Genomic DNA, 20,925 nt, shown 5'->3' with positions numbered 1-20,925 from the left:
GAACTATACAGCGCTCTGTTGGTGGTGCATTCATCCCTGTCTGTTAAACAAAGACTGAGTTGTGTGGTGAGCATGGACTCTGGCATGTGCGTTGAAGTTGTTTTATGGTGTTAAAAACCATGTTGGTGAATCAATATATGATCTCTCTATTTCATCATATAATACCACCATACCACTCGCCCTTGCGGTTCGACTAACACTGTTGTACATCCACACCTTTTTGACGTTGCCATACCACCTGTTTTCATATATTTATTGCTGTGTTTAACATATACGAATGATGGTCGGAAGCTCTGCACGGAGTTTCCCAGTGGGGTCGCGGCATTCACTTTAATGGTCCCATTCATACAGCAACCAGTTTTCCTCAAGTCATGCTAACGGCTGCGTCCTTTGATGTCAAACACTGGATGCTGGGTTGAACATATACGCTGCCAGTGGACTGATATTTGTATTTACATACGTCTCTGATGCTGCCTTCAGTAAAATCGTAATGCTCACTGTCGCGAAGCAAAGAATTTTGACAGGATACCCGAATGTTCTGAGAATAGCTCTAGATCCAAATCCCTGGGAGAGAAGACCAAAAGGGGTTTTCTCCGCGTTAAACCACTCAGTGAGAATCGAGCGTCCGACCACATCTGCGCGTTGTTTGTAAGCTTTACAGGCGGGGCCGACAAGGCGCCTCAAAAGGGAAATTGTCCGGCCAAATTGTCCAGGTCCAGCTCAGCGGTTCCATCGGCAGATTCAATTTCAAAATTTATCTTGGCGCACTGAACACACAGCGAACAGGGGAACGCATAATAAGCGTGTTTAAATACAGTACATCAATGCGAGTAATATCAAGATTTGGTCTCAGGAACTAATTGAAAGCAGCCGGAATTTTGTAGTCCGTTATTGCTATCGGTGACATTTGCGATCGCCATGAACTCCGATGGCGCCGGAACGCCGAGAATATGTTTTCGCCGATTAGATTTTCCCCGGTGAGATTCCCTGCGCGCGAGAGGTACGAGCGATTCAACAACAGCGATAAGCGAGAAGGTAAAATATCTCCCGATATACATTTACAAGATCGGAAGGGGTATTCTCCAGAAAGATATACCTCATTTTAAAACCGACTATTGCCTGCGTCTGGAGTTCACAGCTAATATATATATCAACAGAAGCCATGGACTACACACGTAGTATCACCGTGATTGTTCAAACTACTTTCTAACATGTGTGCAGACTCTGATCATCCTTTAAAGAAGTGTCCACATGCAAATATGCATTGATAGTTCAAGGTCCGAAGCTGTGCAGCCACCCGTCGTTTCAAGAAGAGCGGCCTTCTTGGTTTACTATTAACTGTTATACACTATCAAATAGCAATAACAGAGCAGAAAAAGAAGAAAAGGACACCTGTTTCTTCTCCAGCACCAGTAATATTTCTTTATGATACTGTAAGACCTGAAGTACATCTCAGTACAAATTCACCGGGAAAGACAAAGGAACATAGTATTGCAGTTCTGATTAAATTTACCGAGCCTGTTTTTATCTTTGACTCTTCAGGGGTTACAGTTCATGGTGGAAGGATTGCAAGGTTTAAAGAGTTATCAAAGACAGCATACATACTAAACGTTCTTATTGCAATGGAGAGTATTCTTATACACAGTATTGCAAGCTGATTGATTTGAGTATTCTGCCATATTTCTGTAGCAGACTACCTATACAGAAGATTGAGTTTATTTCAGTGGCGTATGCAATCAACTTGTTCAATTTCTTAATAGAAGGAGCCTATACCAAGTGTACTCCTCCAATAGCCTTGTAAATTCCAGGCCTAAAGCAATCTTTCTAAAGTTGGTTCGTGACCTGCATAGGCCAACTTTGTATTTTCTACAGCGACTTCCATAAAGAATGATCTAGCCCCAAGGCTACAAACTTGTATTTTCTGTGGTTACACTTATCTACAGCCACTGTTCTTCCTAACATTTGCTGAATTTAAAGAACAGAATCTCTAAAAGTCTGGTGATATTTGTACAATTTTAACAGTTTCAAGATATCTCTGGTTGATTTTTCCCTTTAAGCTATAGGGCTCTCTTGTGCAACTTGAAGATATTTAGCAGCTTACATTTTTCTGTGGGATTTGGAGATTTTTAAGGTGTAGAAAATGGCTAAGCTTGAAATAATATTAGAATTATTGAGAACTCTAATCATGTCCACTGCTAACAGCACAGTCAAAATTAACAAAGCCTCTCTTTCAGACATTCAAACATGTCTGCAATATGCACAAGAAAAGATAGAGTTTTTGCAGCTTGAATCACAACTGCAGCAGGAAGAATTACAGCAGTGGAGTCATCATTCTGAACCTGTTTCTGTTCAGAACAATGAAACAAACTCCCATGAACAACAAGTCAATAATGGTACAGTTCATTCAAATAAAGCAGCAGTTGTATATACAGATGCAGAAACTCAGTCTGCACTTCCCAAGCCCATCATCAGACCTTGGGACCAGCTTGTCCACAACAAGCACAGAAGTGGTCTTGGATATGACAAGGACTTGTCCTTTCATATTCCAGACTATGCCAAGCCCATTCAGTTTCAAAGTGCTGGATTTATTCATGACAGTTCACCTGCTCCTCATGACAGTTCACCTCCAGCTGTTCCAGATTCTGCCCCTCTTCCGCAGCAACAACAACAACAGATTGTGAAATGCCAACACTGTGACCGAGTTGGCCATTTGAAAGATCATTGTTTTGATCTTCATCCATGTAAGCACTGTCATAAAACCAGCCATTCTTCACACAGATGCTTCAAAAACAAACGTCCTGCAAGAACAAAGATTCATCTTGGATGGATCGCTTCTTGGCAATGGGCATCAACAGCCAAGAAGATATTCCAAACACATGTCAGAACTTGTTCCAGAGTATTAAACAGTCTTGCAGTTGAGTTTTCTCCATCTTCTCACCTTGTACCTGACAGGGGGGGAAATGATGGTCATCTACAAGCTTCAAAGTCACATCAAGCGAGCCTGAGCCACAACCTGCCACACCAGTTACAGAGTTGTAGCCAGCGACAAAGATGCCCCTAAACATGCCTTCAGTTGGCAATCTGGGACACTTCCTCTAGCAGAAGACTGCAGCTTCTTGCCAGTTTTGGAAGAATTCCAGGAATTGCAGAGTTGTTGGTCATCCTTAAACCATCACAGATTAAGAACACTTCCTCTAGCAGAAGACTCCAGCTTCTTGCTAGTTTTGGAAGAGTTCCAGGAATTGCATTAAGCATTCCAGAGTTGTTGGTCATCCTTAAACCATCACAGATTGAGAACACTTCCTCTAGCAGAAAACTTCAGTTTCTTGCTAGTTTTGGAAGAGTTCCGGGAACTGCACTAAGCGTTCCAGTGTTGGTGGTCATCCTTAAACCACCGCCCTTTTTTACCAACATTTCATAGAGCACATTCAGCCTAGTGCTGCCATGCATTTTTGCACATTTTGTATTACAGCTCTCTTCTTGGACTCATACATAACCCTTCGGATTAAGGGGGGAATGTTGGACACCTAATCCTAAAGGGTTAGTGTGGAAGCCGAAAAGACTAAGCAGTCCAAGAGACCTTGGGATCTAAAACCCAAGAGTCACACATTGTACTATAAATGTATATCTGATGTTAATAAAAATATGAACTCACTGATTTATCTTTCACATTTGTCTTGCTGTCCATGTGAGTTTAACATAATCTTTGTTGGGAATCACGATTGTCCTTAGACCAAAACCCGCAGGTGTTAGTCAACAATTGCATCGCCAAAGATAAGGATCCACAAGAGGCAGTTAGTCCATGTCATTAAACACATGTAAACTATTGGTTTATCCAATGTCCAACATTCTCCCCCCAAAAGCAAGTCGAGAGTGTATTGAACTTGTGATCTACACTCTAATACCACTTGTTGGGAATCACGAATGTCATTAGACCAAAACTCACAGTTGTTAGTCAACAATCACATTGCCAGAGATAACGATCCATGAAAGGCGATTAGTCCATGTCGTGAAACACACGAGGAGCACCAGTTTATACAATGTCCAACAATCTCCAAAGTGATTGATGGTTGAGATTAGATCTCAACTTCACTTGAGATCAATGGTCGATATTCATCTAATTCAGTAATTCAAATAAGCTTTACATTTCATTAGATTCACTCACTTTATGTTATAAAATTCAATTAAGTACAAAGGTTAATGATCAATTAGGCAACTACCTCATGTCTAGACACTTAAACCTATACAGTACTTGCCCGATACTACAAACATCAACACTCCTTTTTAGCAAGGAAAGTACTTTCTAAAAAGCCAACTGGAATTGATTTTCCCTCTAATCCTTGCACAATGTCCCATGCATCATTATTCACCATAGCTTTCCTCCAAACCTCCTGGTTTGTTGCCTCTTTGATGATGCTAGTCATTAATGCCATCTCCTTAAATGTGCTCCTAGGAGCCTCAGCATGCTTCTAAGCATCCCTCAATGTCCACTAAAACCATCCAAGTCTCCTAATATAACTAGGAGTTACCGACTCCTCACCTGAAGGTTGACTCCCTGAACCGACAGTCTTTGCATGTTGTTCTACCTTTAGAGCCTCCTGCTTCTCGTTCTTTGTCATTACTGGTGATAACTCATGAGACTTCCTAGATGCCAAGTTCTCCTCAAACTTAACATATTTGCTTGCAATTGTCTTCCTTTGTGTTGGTATGAAGATTTTGTAAGCTTTTAAGATCTCACTATACCCAACAAATATCACCTTCTATCATGAACACTCTAGCTTTGTCCTTTTCTCCACGAGAACATGGATATACACTAGACAACTAAAGATCCTCAAGTGTCCTATCTCTGGTTTCATCCCTGTGAATGCTTCTTGAATCCTCAAAAGTATTATCCCCTAATACCCTATGAGGACTCCTATTTCGAACATAAAGTATAGTATTACACACCTTTGGCCAAAGAAACATTGGTAGCTCTTGGTCATATAGCATAGCCTTAGGAAAACCAATGATGAACTAATTCTTTCTCTCTGCAACCCCGTTTTGTTGAGGGTTGTATGAGATTATCATCTCCCTCTTGATCCCTACCTCCTTGCAAGAATACTTGAAGTCGTTGGAGGTGTACTATCCCCCATTGTCTGACCTCAAGACCTTGATCTTCTTGCCTTTTTGGTCCTATACCTAGGCCTTGAACTTCCAAGACCAACTGAAAACCTTATCCCCTAATACCCTATGAGGACTCCTATTTTGAACATAAAGTCTAGTATTACACACCTTTGGCCAAAGAAACATTGGTAGCTCTCGGTCATATAGCATAGCCTTAGGAAAACCAATGATGAACTAATTCTTTCTCTCTGCAACCCCGTTTTGTTGAGGGTTGTATGAAATTGTCATCTCCCTCTTGATCCCTACCTCCTTGCAAGAATACTTGAAGTTGTTGGAGGTGTACTATCCCCCATTGTCTGATCTCAGGACCTTGATCTTCTTGCCTTTCTGATCCTCTACCTAGGCCTTGAACTTCTAAGACCAAATGAAAACCTCATCCTTGAACTTCATGAAGAAGAACCAAGTTTTCCTAGAATAGTCGTCAATAAATGTGACATAGTACTATGCTCTCTGCACTAATTCCATTGACATTGACCCACAAATATCTAAATGAACAAGATCCAACATCCCCTTGAACCTACACTCTGCTTGGAAATCCAGCCTCACCATTCTAGCCAAGTACACACCCTTTGTAGACGCCTTGTTGCTCAATACTAAAATCTGAGATACCAGTGACAATCTCCCTTGGGATCAACAACTTGTAGTGCAAATGTCCCATCCTCCCGTGCCATAGCTCACACAAGTTGTTGTTATCACATACAAATGCCGAAACAGGTTTGCCTATCAACCTATATAAGTTGTTCTCTCTAACCCCAATGGTCATTGCTATGTTTCTGATTTGTAGGTAGTGTGACCATCATCTCCAACTGGTACCATAACCTTGTTACTTCTAGGAGATTTTGCAATCTACACTTCATGGTAGAATGTTGGAAGCACCCACCAGACAATCACAACTCATACACACTGAGAGTGGCCATTTATGCAACTCAATAAGAACAACTGCAGCAAATAAATCAGTGAAAACAAAAAAACAGATTGGCAACTTACCCTACGTGCAGATCACCTATCTCCTGTCAAACCCAATTTTCCAATCACTGGAAGATCCTAGGCATCAACCCCCTCCTCTCAAACCTTCTCAGGTGCACATGTACCAATTACTAAACACAGATATGCTTTAACCCATGAAGATTCTTAGGCTTCACACCCTCTGAAATCCTTCGACAGCTTTCTATCCCAGACAGCCAATCTCTCCATACACAAAATCTGGAAGATTTCAGACCCACTGCTTTGGTATCCTGTTGAAATTCTCAGCGCATGGTAACAGTTCCAGCAATCTGACCTAACCTACCTGCTTAGGATCAACATGAAAATTGAAAGTGCTACCAAAACTGCAATCTGATTTTTACTAGGACCTGAAACACATTAAACTGAAAATTATAACAGCAAGAAGAACAGATCTGAAACTCAAATCACGTCACTGTTTTATTCCTTGAAAACAGGAAATACTGAAAGCTATCAAATCCCAATTCTAATCACTCACAGTTCACCACTCTCCACCGAACTAATGATGAACAATAGAGACACTGCCTCTATTTATATAGAAGGATAGGGTAGTGCACTGAAAATAACCTGACCCAAAGCGCCTATGTTAGAATGCCCAACCTGCCTGCGTATATGCACACGCTGGATTTATCCCACACAACTGCACCTAGTGACCTCACCCTCACCTTGGAATACCCTATCTCTAAAACCTATTTAGTGTTCTTTTCCTAAAATTGAAAAGCTAAATCATCAATATAAAAACAACTCAAAAGCGTAACTGAACTAAACCAGAAAACTGAACTGAATCAGAATTTTCTAAATCTGGCACAGCAGCGAACAGAAGGCAGTGAAACTGGAAATAAACTAAAACTGGGGCATGCATGCGCCCTATACTCCCCTACTCTGCTGTGCACAAAAACCCAGGCAGATTTCTGTACGGACCTAATTACAAAACTGCTCCTGCATGCTGCTCTGAAGGTCTTGGACACCTTCAAAGGTTCCTGCTAAACTAACAGGTGTGCCCAGAATTAGACAACTTACAAAAGTTTAAATTCTAGAACAAAATAATTATGGAAAAGCAATGACAAACTGAGATGACATGTCTTTTTCAACCCAAAAGAGATCAACCAAAGATGAACAATGAAATGAAAATGGAATTATATAATTATACACAGATGCTTCTAATCTGGGGCTGATGAGCTACTTAGTTGTATAACACCAGTGGGGTTTGGAGGGTGGTGGAGTAAGTTGGCTCATCATTCTTGCTTCCCTTTTTGCGATATCTTTAAGCTGGCTGTCCTGAAACACTTTTGACCAACCAATTCTCTGCAATAACAGCCCTTTTCCAACATGATTGTAGTCAGTGCAGTGAAGCAAGAACTGTTCTTTTGTTTCCACTGCTCCAAATGAAATACCTAGCAAGTCCTGACAGACCATTACTCTCAGTGTTCTTTCCACTTGACTGTCTCACATCTTAATCTCAGTGTTCCACGGGGACGCGTCCCCCACGGTTGGGTGCGCGCACCCCTCACACTCCACGCACCTGGGACAGGGGGATGTCTGGGGAAACATTTCCCCAAGTCCCCCTTTTGGGGAGACGCAGGGGGAGACGTTTCCCCATTGTAGGGGACGCGACTCCCCAAAAGGGCATCCCCTCTCAAAATGGGCTATGCGTCCCCCCTTAAATTTGCTTGTAAACAATGATTTATGACAAGGAAAACCTAGTATTTGACCATATTTCCTTACTAATTCTATGCAATTCATGGTAATGGGTTGGGTGCGCGTACCCCTCGCACCTGGGACGGGGGGATGTCTGGGGAAACGTTTCCCCATGTCCCCCTTTTGAGGAGACGCGGGGAGACGCAGGGGGGACGTTTCCCTAGTGTAGGGGACGCGACTCCCCAAAAGGGGGATGCCCCTCAAAATGGGCTATGCGTCCCCCCTTAAATTTGCTTGTAAACAATGATTTATGATAGGGAAAACCTAGTATTTGACCATATTTCCCTACTAATGCTATGCAATATTCTCCTTTATCTTTCATTTTCATCCTTTTACTTAAATTTTTAACATTACCATGAAATGACTCAGAATGTTTGAGAGTGGTTCCGACCTCATTGGATTTCATATGGAGAAAGTAGAATTTTAGATCTCACTCAAAATCCAGCAGAGTTAATAGTTTTTCAGGAATTCAGGATTCGATGGATTGCGATGTTTCAATTGCATTTTGTCACGTACAAGGGTATGGAATTAGTATTTAATCAAGAGCACCAAGCCCTCTGTGTATTTTAAAGTGACCTTTAGACTCATCACTCCACTATTTTTGAGTTTTAGCTATATCAATTTACTATTCCAGACTTTAGATTTCAATATCTATTATAGTCTATTTTTCATAGTACTAATTAGATTCTAAAATGATGAATGATGAATTTAAATTTCAAATCAATTTAGAATCTAGAATGATGAATTTAATTTTTAAATCAATGTAGATTCTAGAATGGTGAATAATGAATAATGAATATGGATCAGAGTATTTCATTATTGAATCTCGTGGTCTATGGATGAATCATGTAATATCTATTATAGCCTATTTTTCTTAGTGCTAATTATATTCTAGAATGATGAATTAAAATTTCAAATCAATTTAGAATCTAGAATGATGGATTTAATTTTTAATTCAATGTAGATTCTAGAATGGTGAATAATGAATAATGAAAATGGATCAAGGTATTTCAGTATTGAATCTCGTGGTCTACGGATGAATCATGTATGTATTAGTAAGGATGATGAGTATGGATCAATGTATTTCCTTATTTAATTCAAATATGTATGTATTATTGTATTTATGTTTTAACTATAGAATATGAATTTGATATATATATATATATTAAAAAGGAAAAAAATTATATACCCCGACGTCCCCCCATCCCCCCTAAATTTCCCTAAAATTTGAGGGTACTCCCACACGTTCCCTTTGTGCATCTCCCCGCACCCGCGTCTCCCTGTCCCGGAGTCTTGGTGGAACATTGCTTAATCTGTGAAAGCTTGTATGGAGTTGGGCAATGGCATGTTTTCCTCACCTCGGAATATTGAGAAAGAGAAAGGGTCATTTCTCCATTTCCTTTGTAGTGCCATGTCCTAGCTTGACTTGAGATACACACCTTCAATTTTATTTGACTTGTGAGACAGATATTGTCACAAACACTTTATTCTTCTAGGACATCTAGCATTGATAAGTTGGTTATTATTTCATGTGATGATAGCTCATGATGTGCTTATATCAATTGCCAGTCTAGAATATGTTGATGATTATGATATTAGTGTGACATTGATGATGTCAATGTTGTTTATCATGTATATTTTATGATGACTAATCATTATAATCAGATACTATAACAACTGTCTAAGTGCGGAAGGAGACCACGATGATAGACACATGATTGGGTAGTAATTTTGGTTTGGTTATTGAGTACAATTGATATTAAAATCAAATTTATCAATGATCTATGGATACAAAACACTGATAACATGTTAGCGGTTGCAAGCACAGGTTACGTGTTTACCAAATGACTCACACATGGTTGATCGGGCTGTATGGAGCAAACTGGATTTTCTTTGGAGGGATAATGATTCACACATTGGTGATCGGGCTATATGGAGCAAACTGGATTTTCCTTGGAGGGGTTGGGACCAGCATCCTTGATCCCACCTACTAACACTCTAGTTGTGGCTTAGGTTGCAAGGTATTGGGACCTTCAGCTTGGAGTTGCACGATGTCGTGGGAGTTGGACCGAGGATTCGATGACTCACGGGGTTTCACTAAGGAGCACGCATCGAGGCAAACACCTTGATCCTTAGGCATCATCAGTCTCACAACAAAAGGCGACCCTGGAATTAACAGTTTTGTTAAAGGGTGGTTAACGGACACTGAGTGGCCGCTACATCCACAGGAAAATCCACGTAGATCAACCCGTTGGCCAAACTAGCAAGGCCTAACCTCAAATTCATTTGCTCATTTAACACATGCGACAATGAATATTTTAATACAATTAAATGAATCTACCATTCACCAAGGGTCCAACAATGGAATTCCAATGTTGGACTGTGTCAACTAGATGTAGGTTTTGAGTGCTACCATCATTGAGCTAAGTTTGCTAAGCATAACTAACTCACCGGTTAACCTCCTAGCCCCTTCCTTGGGTGCTCTTCTTCCTCGCTAACCACTGAGCTACAATGGGGTTGTAGGATAAATGAATACTCTAGTAATGTGGAGGTGAGCCATCAAGCCCAAGAGGTTTCCACTCTAAATAAAAGAAACTCTACACACACCAAACTGACAACAAGGCTCAACTTAGTCAACATCGGAACTCCCCGTCCAGCATTAGAATTCATATAGCTTGATCCTTTTTTATAAATGATTTTTGCTGCCCCTTACCTCTCTTGCCAAGATTATCCCTCTTCTTAATTATCATCTTTCCTTTTTTAACCTCTCTTATTTTATTACTACTTTCTAGCCTCCCATCCTTTTTATTTTATTATTTCCTTTTAACTTCCTTTAGCATATCATTTCCTTCTAACTCTTTTATTTTATTATTTTCCTCTAACTTCTCTTATTTTATTATTTCTTCTAACTTCCCCTATTTTATTATTTCTTTCACAAGGAAGCCAAGTCAATTATGTCCTTCAAGAACTTCTTCCCAACATTCCAAGAGTTCCACAAACACTTTCCCTTCAAATATCCTAATACCAAGGGCATCAAATCAGTTGCGCCCTTCAAGAACTTCCTCATGAAGTTCCAAGGGTGCCACAACACTTATCTTTCAAGTATTTGTGACTAGTTGAGGAGAACATAGGCATGACAGTGGAAAAAACTGTTAACTCCAGGGTCACTCTTTGTTGTAAGACTATCAAGGTGTCCACCTCAATGCATTCTCCTTAGTGAAACCTTGAGAGTGATCGAATCCACAATCCAACCCTCGCAGTATCATACACCATCAAGGTGAAGGGTCCGAGTAGCTTCCAACCTAAGCCATAGCTAGAGTGCTAGCAGGTGGGATCAAGGACGTTGGCCCTCATCCCCCTCCAAGGAAAATCCAATCTACTCCATGCAACCCCATCACCCATGTGTGAGTCATTTGATAAGCATATAACCTATGCCTACAACCACTAACATCTCATCAGTATTTTGGATCCATATCTCATTGATAAATTCAATTTTAACATCCATTGTACTAAATAACCAAACAATAATCATTGCCCAATCAGGCACCTATGCGCCAGTGTGGTCTCTTGCCGCACTTAGACAATTGCCAATAACATTTGACCATAATGATTAGTCATCATAACACATATATGATAAGCAACATCGGCATCGTCAATATCACACTAATATCATAATCATCAACATAGTCTAGGCTAGCAATCGATATAAGCACAACGTAAGTCATCATCACATAAAATAATAACCAGATCATCGATGTCAGATGTCTTAAAAGAATAAATTGTATGTCACAATATCTATCTGATGAGTCGAGTAAAATTGAAGGTGTCTATCTCAAGTCAAGTTAGGACGAGGCACTACATTCTTAACAATTTAAAATTTCCAACTAAGTTGCACTGAAACGGATACGGGAATGGATACGGATACGGGGTTTGAAACGGATACGACAAATTTTCAAAATATGAGGATACGATACGGCAAGGAAACGGCATGCATATATATATATATATATATATATATATATATATATATTTCATATTACCATTCATCTTTTAGAATCTAGAATCTAGAATCTATATCTAAAAATGCATAGTCATCGTCATGAATTCAACATAAACAAATCATCATCATCAATTCAGCATAAAAATTGTCATCATCATTAGTGATTATTATAACATTCAACATATTATCATCATCATTAATAATGTAATCAGAAATGCAACAGCCTTTGTGCTTTCGGGTCCAACTCCTTCAAAGAACGTGTCATGCATGGCAGATGATATCTATCTTCCTTGCATGACAATTAAAAGGCCCATGGGATCATTGGGATATTCCATCAAGACCTATCTGAACATTTCAATCTTCTCAATGTCAGCTTGGTCTTGTGACTATATGCAGGCACAAGATTGGCTAGAGAAGATTTGTTATATTGGAGGGATTTATGAAATCAAAAGCAAAATCAATGACAATTAACAAAACCTTAACCAAAATGAAAATTAATCGCTCAAATAAATCTCTTTACGAAGACATTCATCAAACCCCTTTATTTGCATTTTTGAACATCTATCTTTTTCTTAGTAAGAATTTTTGATAAATATATGGAGTGTTGTTGTTTCTAAAGATTTAGAAAAGATTTTATGAGACTCTGTTTATAGTGAGTTTATTTGCAAATCTGATTTCTTCATTTTTATTATTTATTTATGGCTATGCAAATTTTCAAGCTCTTTAACATTTTAAGGGTGGATTCTGATCGCAATTTTCGTGGATCCGTTTTACCGGAAACGGATCCAAAAAAATTTAAATCCCTTGGAAACGTATCCAATTCCAAATCTAAAGTTTCCGATTTTTTGAAACGGCACAAAAACGTTTTTACAGTGTTTCGGACAAGAATCGTATCCGTTTATGTATCGGAAACGGGGATCCGCGTTTCTGGGAAATTCTTCAGGAGTTTCCAGTAACTTAGATTTCCAACACTCGTATATTTTGGAAATTGTACCTATTTCCTCGTATCAAGTAACTTAGTTGTGTTTTCATGAATGTTGTTGTGATTATTCTTCTTCTCATGTTTATTTAAGCCAAGCAAGACCACATTCTTTCTTTCTAACCTATTTCATTATCATTACTCTAAACTTGTCATCATGGGTGAAATCCATGTTCAGAATTCAACAATTGGCTTTTCCCATGGTCATATTCTTTTTATTCCCACTCATGTTTTTCTTCACTGGCAATATTGATTTTTTATAAATATCACAAGAAAGTTATGAGGTCATCCATCATTTTTCATTGTATATGTTGTTTTGTAACTATCTCTTGATTGTTGATTTTCCCTGATCTAATCTGAGAATTACTTCCAGGTATAGGGTGAAGCATTGCGCACACATTCTATTGTGTTGTGGGGTAGCTTGGGAAGCCATACTCGAGTCTTGGGAAGACTCACACTTTATTCATATTGTTGTACATTCGTGAGGGTTGGTTTGAGAAACCACACTGAGCAGTGTTGCACTAATCGCCAAAAAATCGTGATAAAATCATTTTATCGTGATTTTTTCAAAAAGAAGATAAAATCGGGGGGTTTTTTTGCCGATTTTTATGAAAAAATTGCGATTTTTTTGAAAGAAAAAAAAATAATATTTTTTTTTTATGAGGAGGTGACCCAAGCTACCCCTGTCAACAGTAAAGGACGTGGTCTACCTCCTGTAGCTCCTAGTTCTTCAGCTTCTAGAACATAGCAGAGTCTACTACCAACTCCATCGACATCTACATCTAGAGGGGCAAAGGAAATCAGTAGTATTAGACTTTAGTTATTTGGTTCATTTCATTGAATATGACATTATGACTCATGATATGAGATACATTATTATATTTTTTGTTGACATTTTGAGGCTGAGTTGGGACTCAGGGGTCAGGACTTACTATTTAGGACATGATTCACTGTTATGTGTGATTTTAGCACTAGAAATGATATTAAACATCTTATATATTAGTTCTTTTATCATATTTATGTGACAATGTATTTATTTTATCTTGTAAATGGTTTAGATATTAAAAAAATTGAAAAAAAAAATGAATATTTTTGTACCAAACGATTTTTTCCCGATTATTACCGATTTTTCCCCGATTATTACGATTTTTCCCTGCACCGAATTAATCCCAATAACTATTAGTGCAACATTGCACTTGAGCTTGGAGTAGGCTACAACCTTATATTTGTTGTAATTGTATTTGCAGCAAAAATTACATATATTTTGAGATATTCGAGTTGGACCGAGGGCCCTTCCCCACACAATTATATTGGTGCACACTTATATTGCATGTGGCATGTGCATGGTGATTTATACATGTTAATGCAGCTTTATTGTTACATGGTAATATTGTAATTGCATGTCACGTTTATGCAAAATTGAAGTGAAGTGCAATTGTACTTGTGATTTGGTTACATGTTATATTCCATCACACATTGATATTTAAACAGACAGAGAGAAGTACAACTGTAGAGGCATAGTCCAGGTGAAGTACTTGCAAGTTGGCCGCACCATTGTTGAGGAAACATGCAGGTAGCACACGCTCAAAGGATAAGAGGTGTCTTGAATCATGGGTCTGCTCTAGGGGCATGGCAGTGGCACTCAGTTGACAGTCTTATGTAAGAAACTCAGAAATTGATGCCCTTGGATAGGTTATGACCATTGAAGTTCATTATTAAGTTGATTATGGTGCTAGCAAGAAAAAATATAAAGGTGTGCTGGTGGTTAGCAAACTCATTCTCTTTTGTTCCCAGGTTGCTGAAGGGGAACATCTACTTATTGCATATCACGGGTAACTTGTTTAGCAGCCTTTTGCCAAAGGCAATATATTTATTTATTATATAATTTCAGCACAAAAACTTATTATTCTGTTTCATGCAATAAAGAGATCAGTGTTGCACACATCACGTCAAAGAAAATATTGCCAAGATCCAGAAAAAAAAATATCTGCAAAATTTTAAAAATACAAAAACATCACGGGTGGCTAACATCTTTTATCATCTTAGGAGAATATCACGATATTTTCAGGCAATATTATTATTGCCGTGAAAAAATTGGGAAATTGTGATAATGCTGTGATATGTTTGCAACACTGGAAGAGATTGCAGCTTACAAAAAGCTTGAACCTGAGACACAAGTATCAATTTTGAATGCACTGTGATAGATTCATGGAGGTAAAATATGTTTTTCCTGTATTGCATGGAAATGGATAGATTTTTTCCAAGGTGGCAATCTGGATATAGGGAAACAGCATACATATACATATATATATATATATATATAGTGAGTGAGAGAGAGAGAGAGAGAGAAAACACCATGAACCAGAAACATAGAAAATTCAATTCTTCGAATGCAGACTACTCTGAAAAACTCTGATGTAATCTTGCCAGATCCAAAAAAATAACGCAATATTTATACATTGTATTTCTTAATATATATGATGCTGCCCTCCATAAGATACATAATCCTAAAAGTCATTTCATCAGAAGAATCATTGTTTTTCCTTGCTTGTGGTAATTATCCTGTGGACCATGTTCAGTCCAACTTGGGAATAGTCTCATCATTAAAATATTATGGAAAAGGAGAATTTCCTTTTATCTTGATTTATCTCATATCTTCATTCAGACTGTAGTTCATAACAATGCACAATATTGCATACTTTCAATGCTTGAAGGTGGAATGGAACCACTTGTTTTTAATCACATGATGAACACCCTAATTCTCCGAGTACATTCTTAGAAATCCTATTACAACCTGCAATTGCATTAAGCTATAGCCAGTGTTGCCAAGAGGCACTCTAGGGTTCCCACTCTTGCTCCAAAGTAAGGCAATGCAAGTGACTGCTCCCAACTTGCCTGATCATGCTCTAGCACTCCCCGAAGCACTCATATATTATATATGTGTACAGAGCACTCCGAGGACTGCTTCACTCCCAGAATTTTTTTGGGAAAGACTGCTACCTGCTTTGTTCCAGGCATCTAACCACACTGGTTATAACCTAAATAACAACACGAAAAAACAGAGAGGCCAAATAACCAATGCAACTGACCTTTAAGAACAATGGAATCACCTTGACAAATTCATAATCTTTGTGAATGCCATTATGGGGTTCACTGGATGCCAAACTGGAAATCAAACTTCCTGGAACAGTGAAAATGTTTAGTGTGGCTGACTCTTGGAAGTATAACCAATGTAAGAACATAGAAGCAAAAAGATAAGGGATCGAGATCTGCCACTTCGAAAGTATAGGCATTTCTCCAAGTAAGATACTTATCAACTAGCTGGGCACAGCTACATATTCCTGCTTTATCAAACTCTTAACGTACAAAATTCATTTTGTTAAACCAAAAGAGTATTTAACCTCTCTATCACACCTCAAATAGTCTAATTTTAATTCTAAAGTTTAAAACTTATTTTGCTAGTCACTCTGCTGCTTTCTATCACATGGACCTTCTGCCATCCCCCTGAATTGCTTTACCGAGAATTCCATGATCCTTATGGACTAGAAAACTTGTTGCGTATTTTCTCAAATCTATTGTTTTGTCCGTGCTAATTTATAAAAGATCTGAATCTCCTGTTGAAGTGACGACGAGAACAATTTACTGTGGTTTAATTGTATTGCAGGTGTCTGATGTTTATCATTTGCATACACCAAAAGCATATTCACATTACCTGTACGGTGTCCCTTTTGAAATATTATGCCGGTATAAAATCCTTATGTTGCTATTTTCTTGATTTTTTCCTTTTCTTCATGAATGAATTTTTATAACTGTTTTTCACCGACCTTCCCAAATATGGTAGCTGAGATGTACTATGATGCAGAGTGGACTTGTATTTAGAAAGTCACAGAATCCTTTTTGAAAGTAAATGTATATTTTTATAGTGGCTGGATCTTGTCCACATAACAGACATCTGAACTGCTATATTCCAGTTTACTAAAGCCTGAAAATTGCTCACGTAAGAAATGCTAGAATACATTTTAATGCTTGATGCATGATCAAAGAGAACAAGATGTTTCCTATCTTTGTCAATAAATAGTGCTTCATCAAAAGCCATTTGGCATTTTTATAACAGAAAAACCTTTAGTTGATTTAAATAACCAACTCAGATCCATCTTAACCCTGGATCTATTTAGTATTAACCAATGGAAGGGATCAAATCCTTGCAGAACAAATTTTTGTATCATTCAAAAGGAGCTTAGGATTGTTGCAGTCCATAACTGAGAAGTTAAAAACTCAGAACTTATGGAGATATGGAAATGTAGAAATAAAATTTTGATTATTGTCAAGATATTTTTATTTGCATAACTTATGGAGATATGGAAATGTAGAAATAAAATTTTGATTATTGTCAAGATATTTTTATTTGCATTGTAACAATGTTTCTATGTAAATCTCCTATTTACAGTATCTCTCTTTATATTCTATTTGTGTAAATTTGGTGTCCCTCTATAATAGATTCTATACTATATGTAAATATCATATCTTTTTTCATATTTATTGATGTTTTTTTTGTCAATTGGCTCTACTCTAGGTGGTTGAGAGGAGTGTTATCCTTCCACCCAAGTTCAATTCCCACAAGTGACATGTAGAACTCATAACAACTATATCATTGTAACAGTTTCAAATGTTGTTGTTGACCTGGCTTTGTAACCTGAAGAATCTATGGTTTACCCTGAGTACCATAATTAAAATGAGGGAAATTACCAGGAGGGTTTTCCCAAGATATGTTATATGGAAAAAAAAGTATAGATGTCTTTTTAATTCTATTTGTATATCTATTTGACCAGCATATAGTATTATTACTATCATTTGTTACATTACACTTTTGATTTCAACCCCACATATAGTGACACCAGTGTTCCCTAGCCTCAGTTGTAGAAGCAACTTTCAGCACAATAATAGCATCACAAGAGGAATTCGAACTGGATTTTCAGTTTTGTGAACATGATGAACTCATGAAACGCGAAAGCAATAGCTTAATGGCATCAACTTAGAAAGATCCCATACATACTTAAGCAATCCCTATACGAAGCCATGTCTGTTCGGTCATAGACTATTAAGAAGTTACTTCATTTGAATGTTCTCTGTAAAAACTGGTTCATAGCTGATCAAGTATTCAAATATTTCACAACGTATTTTTGTTGCTTAGGTTTTCACATTAGTAGAGGTGCAACTAAAGAGGATTCCCCTTTTCATACAGCAAACTTCAAAATAGTTACTCTTAGAATAAGCATAATTTAAATGTTGAAACTTAACACTCATCGTCTTACTGATTGCACTGGAAAGTTCTCAGAAATGAAACTGATATAAATATTTGGGAGGAAGATTGAGTCTGGAAAGTGGGACCCACAAATTTCACATGCAGAAATTTACGTGACTTCAGAGTAAATCCATAAATACTTCTACGCTATGAAAACGGCAAAAAACTAACCAAAACTACTAATTACAAACATAAATGCAGACCTTTAGAGCCTGCAGAAACCATTAGAAGAAATATTTATGGTTGACTTTAGAAGCCAGAGTAGCACACGGATGTAAAATCATAAGGATTCTAACTGAAAATACCAGCTGTGTAAATAAGATAAATAAGTATATTTTTACATGGTCAATAATTATAAGAGATTAGAATCTGATAATTCTGACACAAGAATTCCATACCGAATTCTAGTTGTGGGCTTCCTCTCCTATTGCTTCTGCAAACGATAGGGCAAGGCTTTCTGCAAGGCTTGGACCAGACTGGAAAGTGTGTGTGACTTGTGAAGGTTTATTCTTCTTCAAACTGTTAGACCCAGACTGCTGTGATTGTGGGGTCTGAGCATCAGATCGATTCCCCTCGATACTGCGGACCACAGTATTGCTGGTGTCCTTGGTTGCCTTGCTAATAATTATTACCGGCACCAGATTCTTCCATGGGTCTTCTACCATTGATTTCTTCACAAACAAATCTGGTCTTTCGCGAGCAGAGGCATTAACACGACCTCCCCGCCCTTGCAAGCCTCCTCGTCCTTGTTTAGGGCTTGGACTACCTCCCATTCCCCGGCCACCCCTACCTCTATAGTTCGTCCAAGGACTCCCCCTTCCACCTGAGCTTCCCCTCGTGTCGGACCAGGGCATCCCTCTTCCACCCGAGCCAAGGCCAGGGCTAGCAGCTCCCCTCGTGTCGGACCAGGGCATCCCTCTTCCACCAGGGCTAGCGCTTCCGTGGGGTTCCGACCGGGGACTACCTGTAGCAGCTGGGCTTCTCCAGCGATCAGACAGTGGACTTCCTCGACCTCCAGGTCCGCCGAATTGCCGAGGTTGTGACCCACTTTGTTGTTGCTGTTGCTGCTGATATTGATGTTGCAGTTGTGAATGGGGCTGATGTGGCCTGTAGCTATCCTGATTGGGGATCTGATTGAACATCGGGACAGGCGATATGGGCATGGGGCTTCCATTGCTGGAATTAGAAAACTCAAATGGACTACTATAATGCTGTGGACCAGATGACTCGTGGGAACTGTTGTAGCTCGGAACAGGGGACCTGAAAGGAGTCACAGGTGTCTGTGGGTTCCCTGGATGAAAATTGGGTTGCCAGAAAGGAGTCTGCTGCTGGGCATAGAATTTGATTGGGGGGGAGTTACTTACAGGAGAAGATTGATTGTTCAAAGGAGAAATCACCCTAGCCCTATTGAAACCAGTTCCAGGACCATTAGGGCTATGGCCAGAGCTATAATCTTTGCTATTATTGGCGTTGGCAGTGGTGTTGTTGTTGTTGATTCTTCCCTTTCTCTTGCTACCAGAAAAAGCAGCTAACGGGTCAGTGTAATAATCAAACCTGGGAGGGTGCTGAGGTGTTGAAGATGGCGAGGAGAGTTCGTTGAAAGGACTGGCGAGAAGCCCAGATGCTGAATGTGAGCTTTCTTGATGTTGGTCTTTGTTGTCGTCCGAACCATTTTGGGCCGCTTCCAATCGCATCGCCTGCAGCCTTTCTTTCCGCTTGACGGACTCTTCCATCTCTGAAATATATGTATATACCTAAATATGATATATATATTTATATGTCATTTATATGTGTTGCAGAGTGAAATAGATACTGGCCACTGCAATTGAAATGAGACGTATGTGTTTAGGGCGGTAGAAAACAGACTAGTGAAATCGGCAGCTCTCGAGGGTCGTGACGGGCTTCATGAGAATCCATTCATTGTATTTGCCATGGCTCTAAAAAAATCCGTTGTATTCTCCTGCACATGCCATCGATCAGCGAAATTGGGTCATTCTTTGATGGAAAGAGGTATAATCTTTTTCGTATTTATAGTCGATCTAAATTTAACTAATTATAATAATCGACTTAACAATATTTGAAGTTCATGTTGTAACGCATGGAAAAATTTGGGTATTCTATATCCCAATTTATATCAAATGTGAAATTTAAAATATACAATAAAATATAATATAATTTATAGAATGAAAATGATGAAAACAACAACTAAGAATTAAAGAAAAAAGAATTTGTTCCTATTAATAAAATAAATTATTATAAATTCATAAGTATTAAATAGGTATTTATTTATTATTGTGAATCGATAATTTAATATCAAAAGTATATGGATAGAGTGGATATATTCTTGGTTGTGTCATTGAGTGTTGTAGGCATTATGACTAATATGTTGTTTTTATGTCAATCTCATGATTTTGTTACATATCATTGTCACATTATGATTGAGTGCAGAATGGTCTCTCTAGCTAGATCTTAGATAGGGAATGTGATTAATGGTTGTTTAGGTATTGTAAGAGCTTTGATGATTATAGAGGAGCTATAATGATTTGTTGAAATGTTGCAAGTAATGTGAATGTTTATACAAGTGTTGCAGAGGATGAGGATGTGCATTAACGGGGTTCACTTGAGAAAAGTTGAAGAGTTTGTAGTTTGTAAAACCATATGTGACTCTTGTGAGATAAAGTCAAGTACATACACAGGTATAATAAACAATAGTTGCATACACGACCCTCCGCACGGAAAATAAAAAACCATGAGCATTTCCCATGGTAATCTCTCAAGGTT

General features: G+C 38.5%; 1 protein-coding gene across 2 annotated transcripts; it reads right to left on the bottom strand.

Annotated features, from left to right (window-relative positions):
• Window positions 1–15,413: 15,413 nt before the first annotated feature.
• On the bottom strand, window positions 15,414–20,152 carry LOC149237883 (uncharacterized). Of its 2 annotated transcripts, XR_016246355.1 has the most exons (3): window positions 18,543–20,152; window positions 15,932–16,023; window positions 15,415–15,842 (listed from the first exon to the last, which is right to left on the bottom strand). XR_016246355.1 is itself a non-coding variant. In XM_089372848.1 (2 exons), the coding sequence occupies exon 1, from the start codon at window positions 19,875–19,877 to the stop codon at window positions 18,549–18,551; it is 1,329 nt and encodes a 442-aa protein (XP_089228974.1). In that variant the 5' UTR covers window positions 19,878–20,152; the 3' UTR covers window positions 15,414–16,023; window positions 18,543–18,548. The 2 variants fall into 2 exon arrangements, 1 of the variants encoding a protein (XP_089228974.1); XM_089372848.1 differs by having other exon boundaries at window positions 15,414–16,023.
• Window positions 20,153–20,925: the final 773 nt, after the last annotated feature.

This window comes from Pinus tabuliformis, chromosome 8 (genome assembly GCF_031772625.1).
Source record: "Pinus tabuliformis cultivar Carrire ecotype Pingquan chromosome 8, CPIR1, whole genome shotgun sequence".
Lineage (NCBI taxonomy): Eukaryota > Viridiplantae > Streptophyta > Pinopsida > Pinales > Pinaceae > Pinus > Pinus tabuliformis.
The sequence above is the reverse complement of the archived record's forward strand: the minus strand, read 5'-3'. Positions and strand labels throughout refer to the sequence as shown.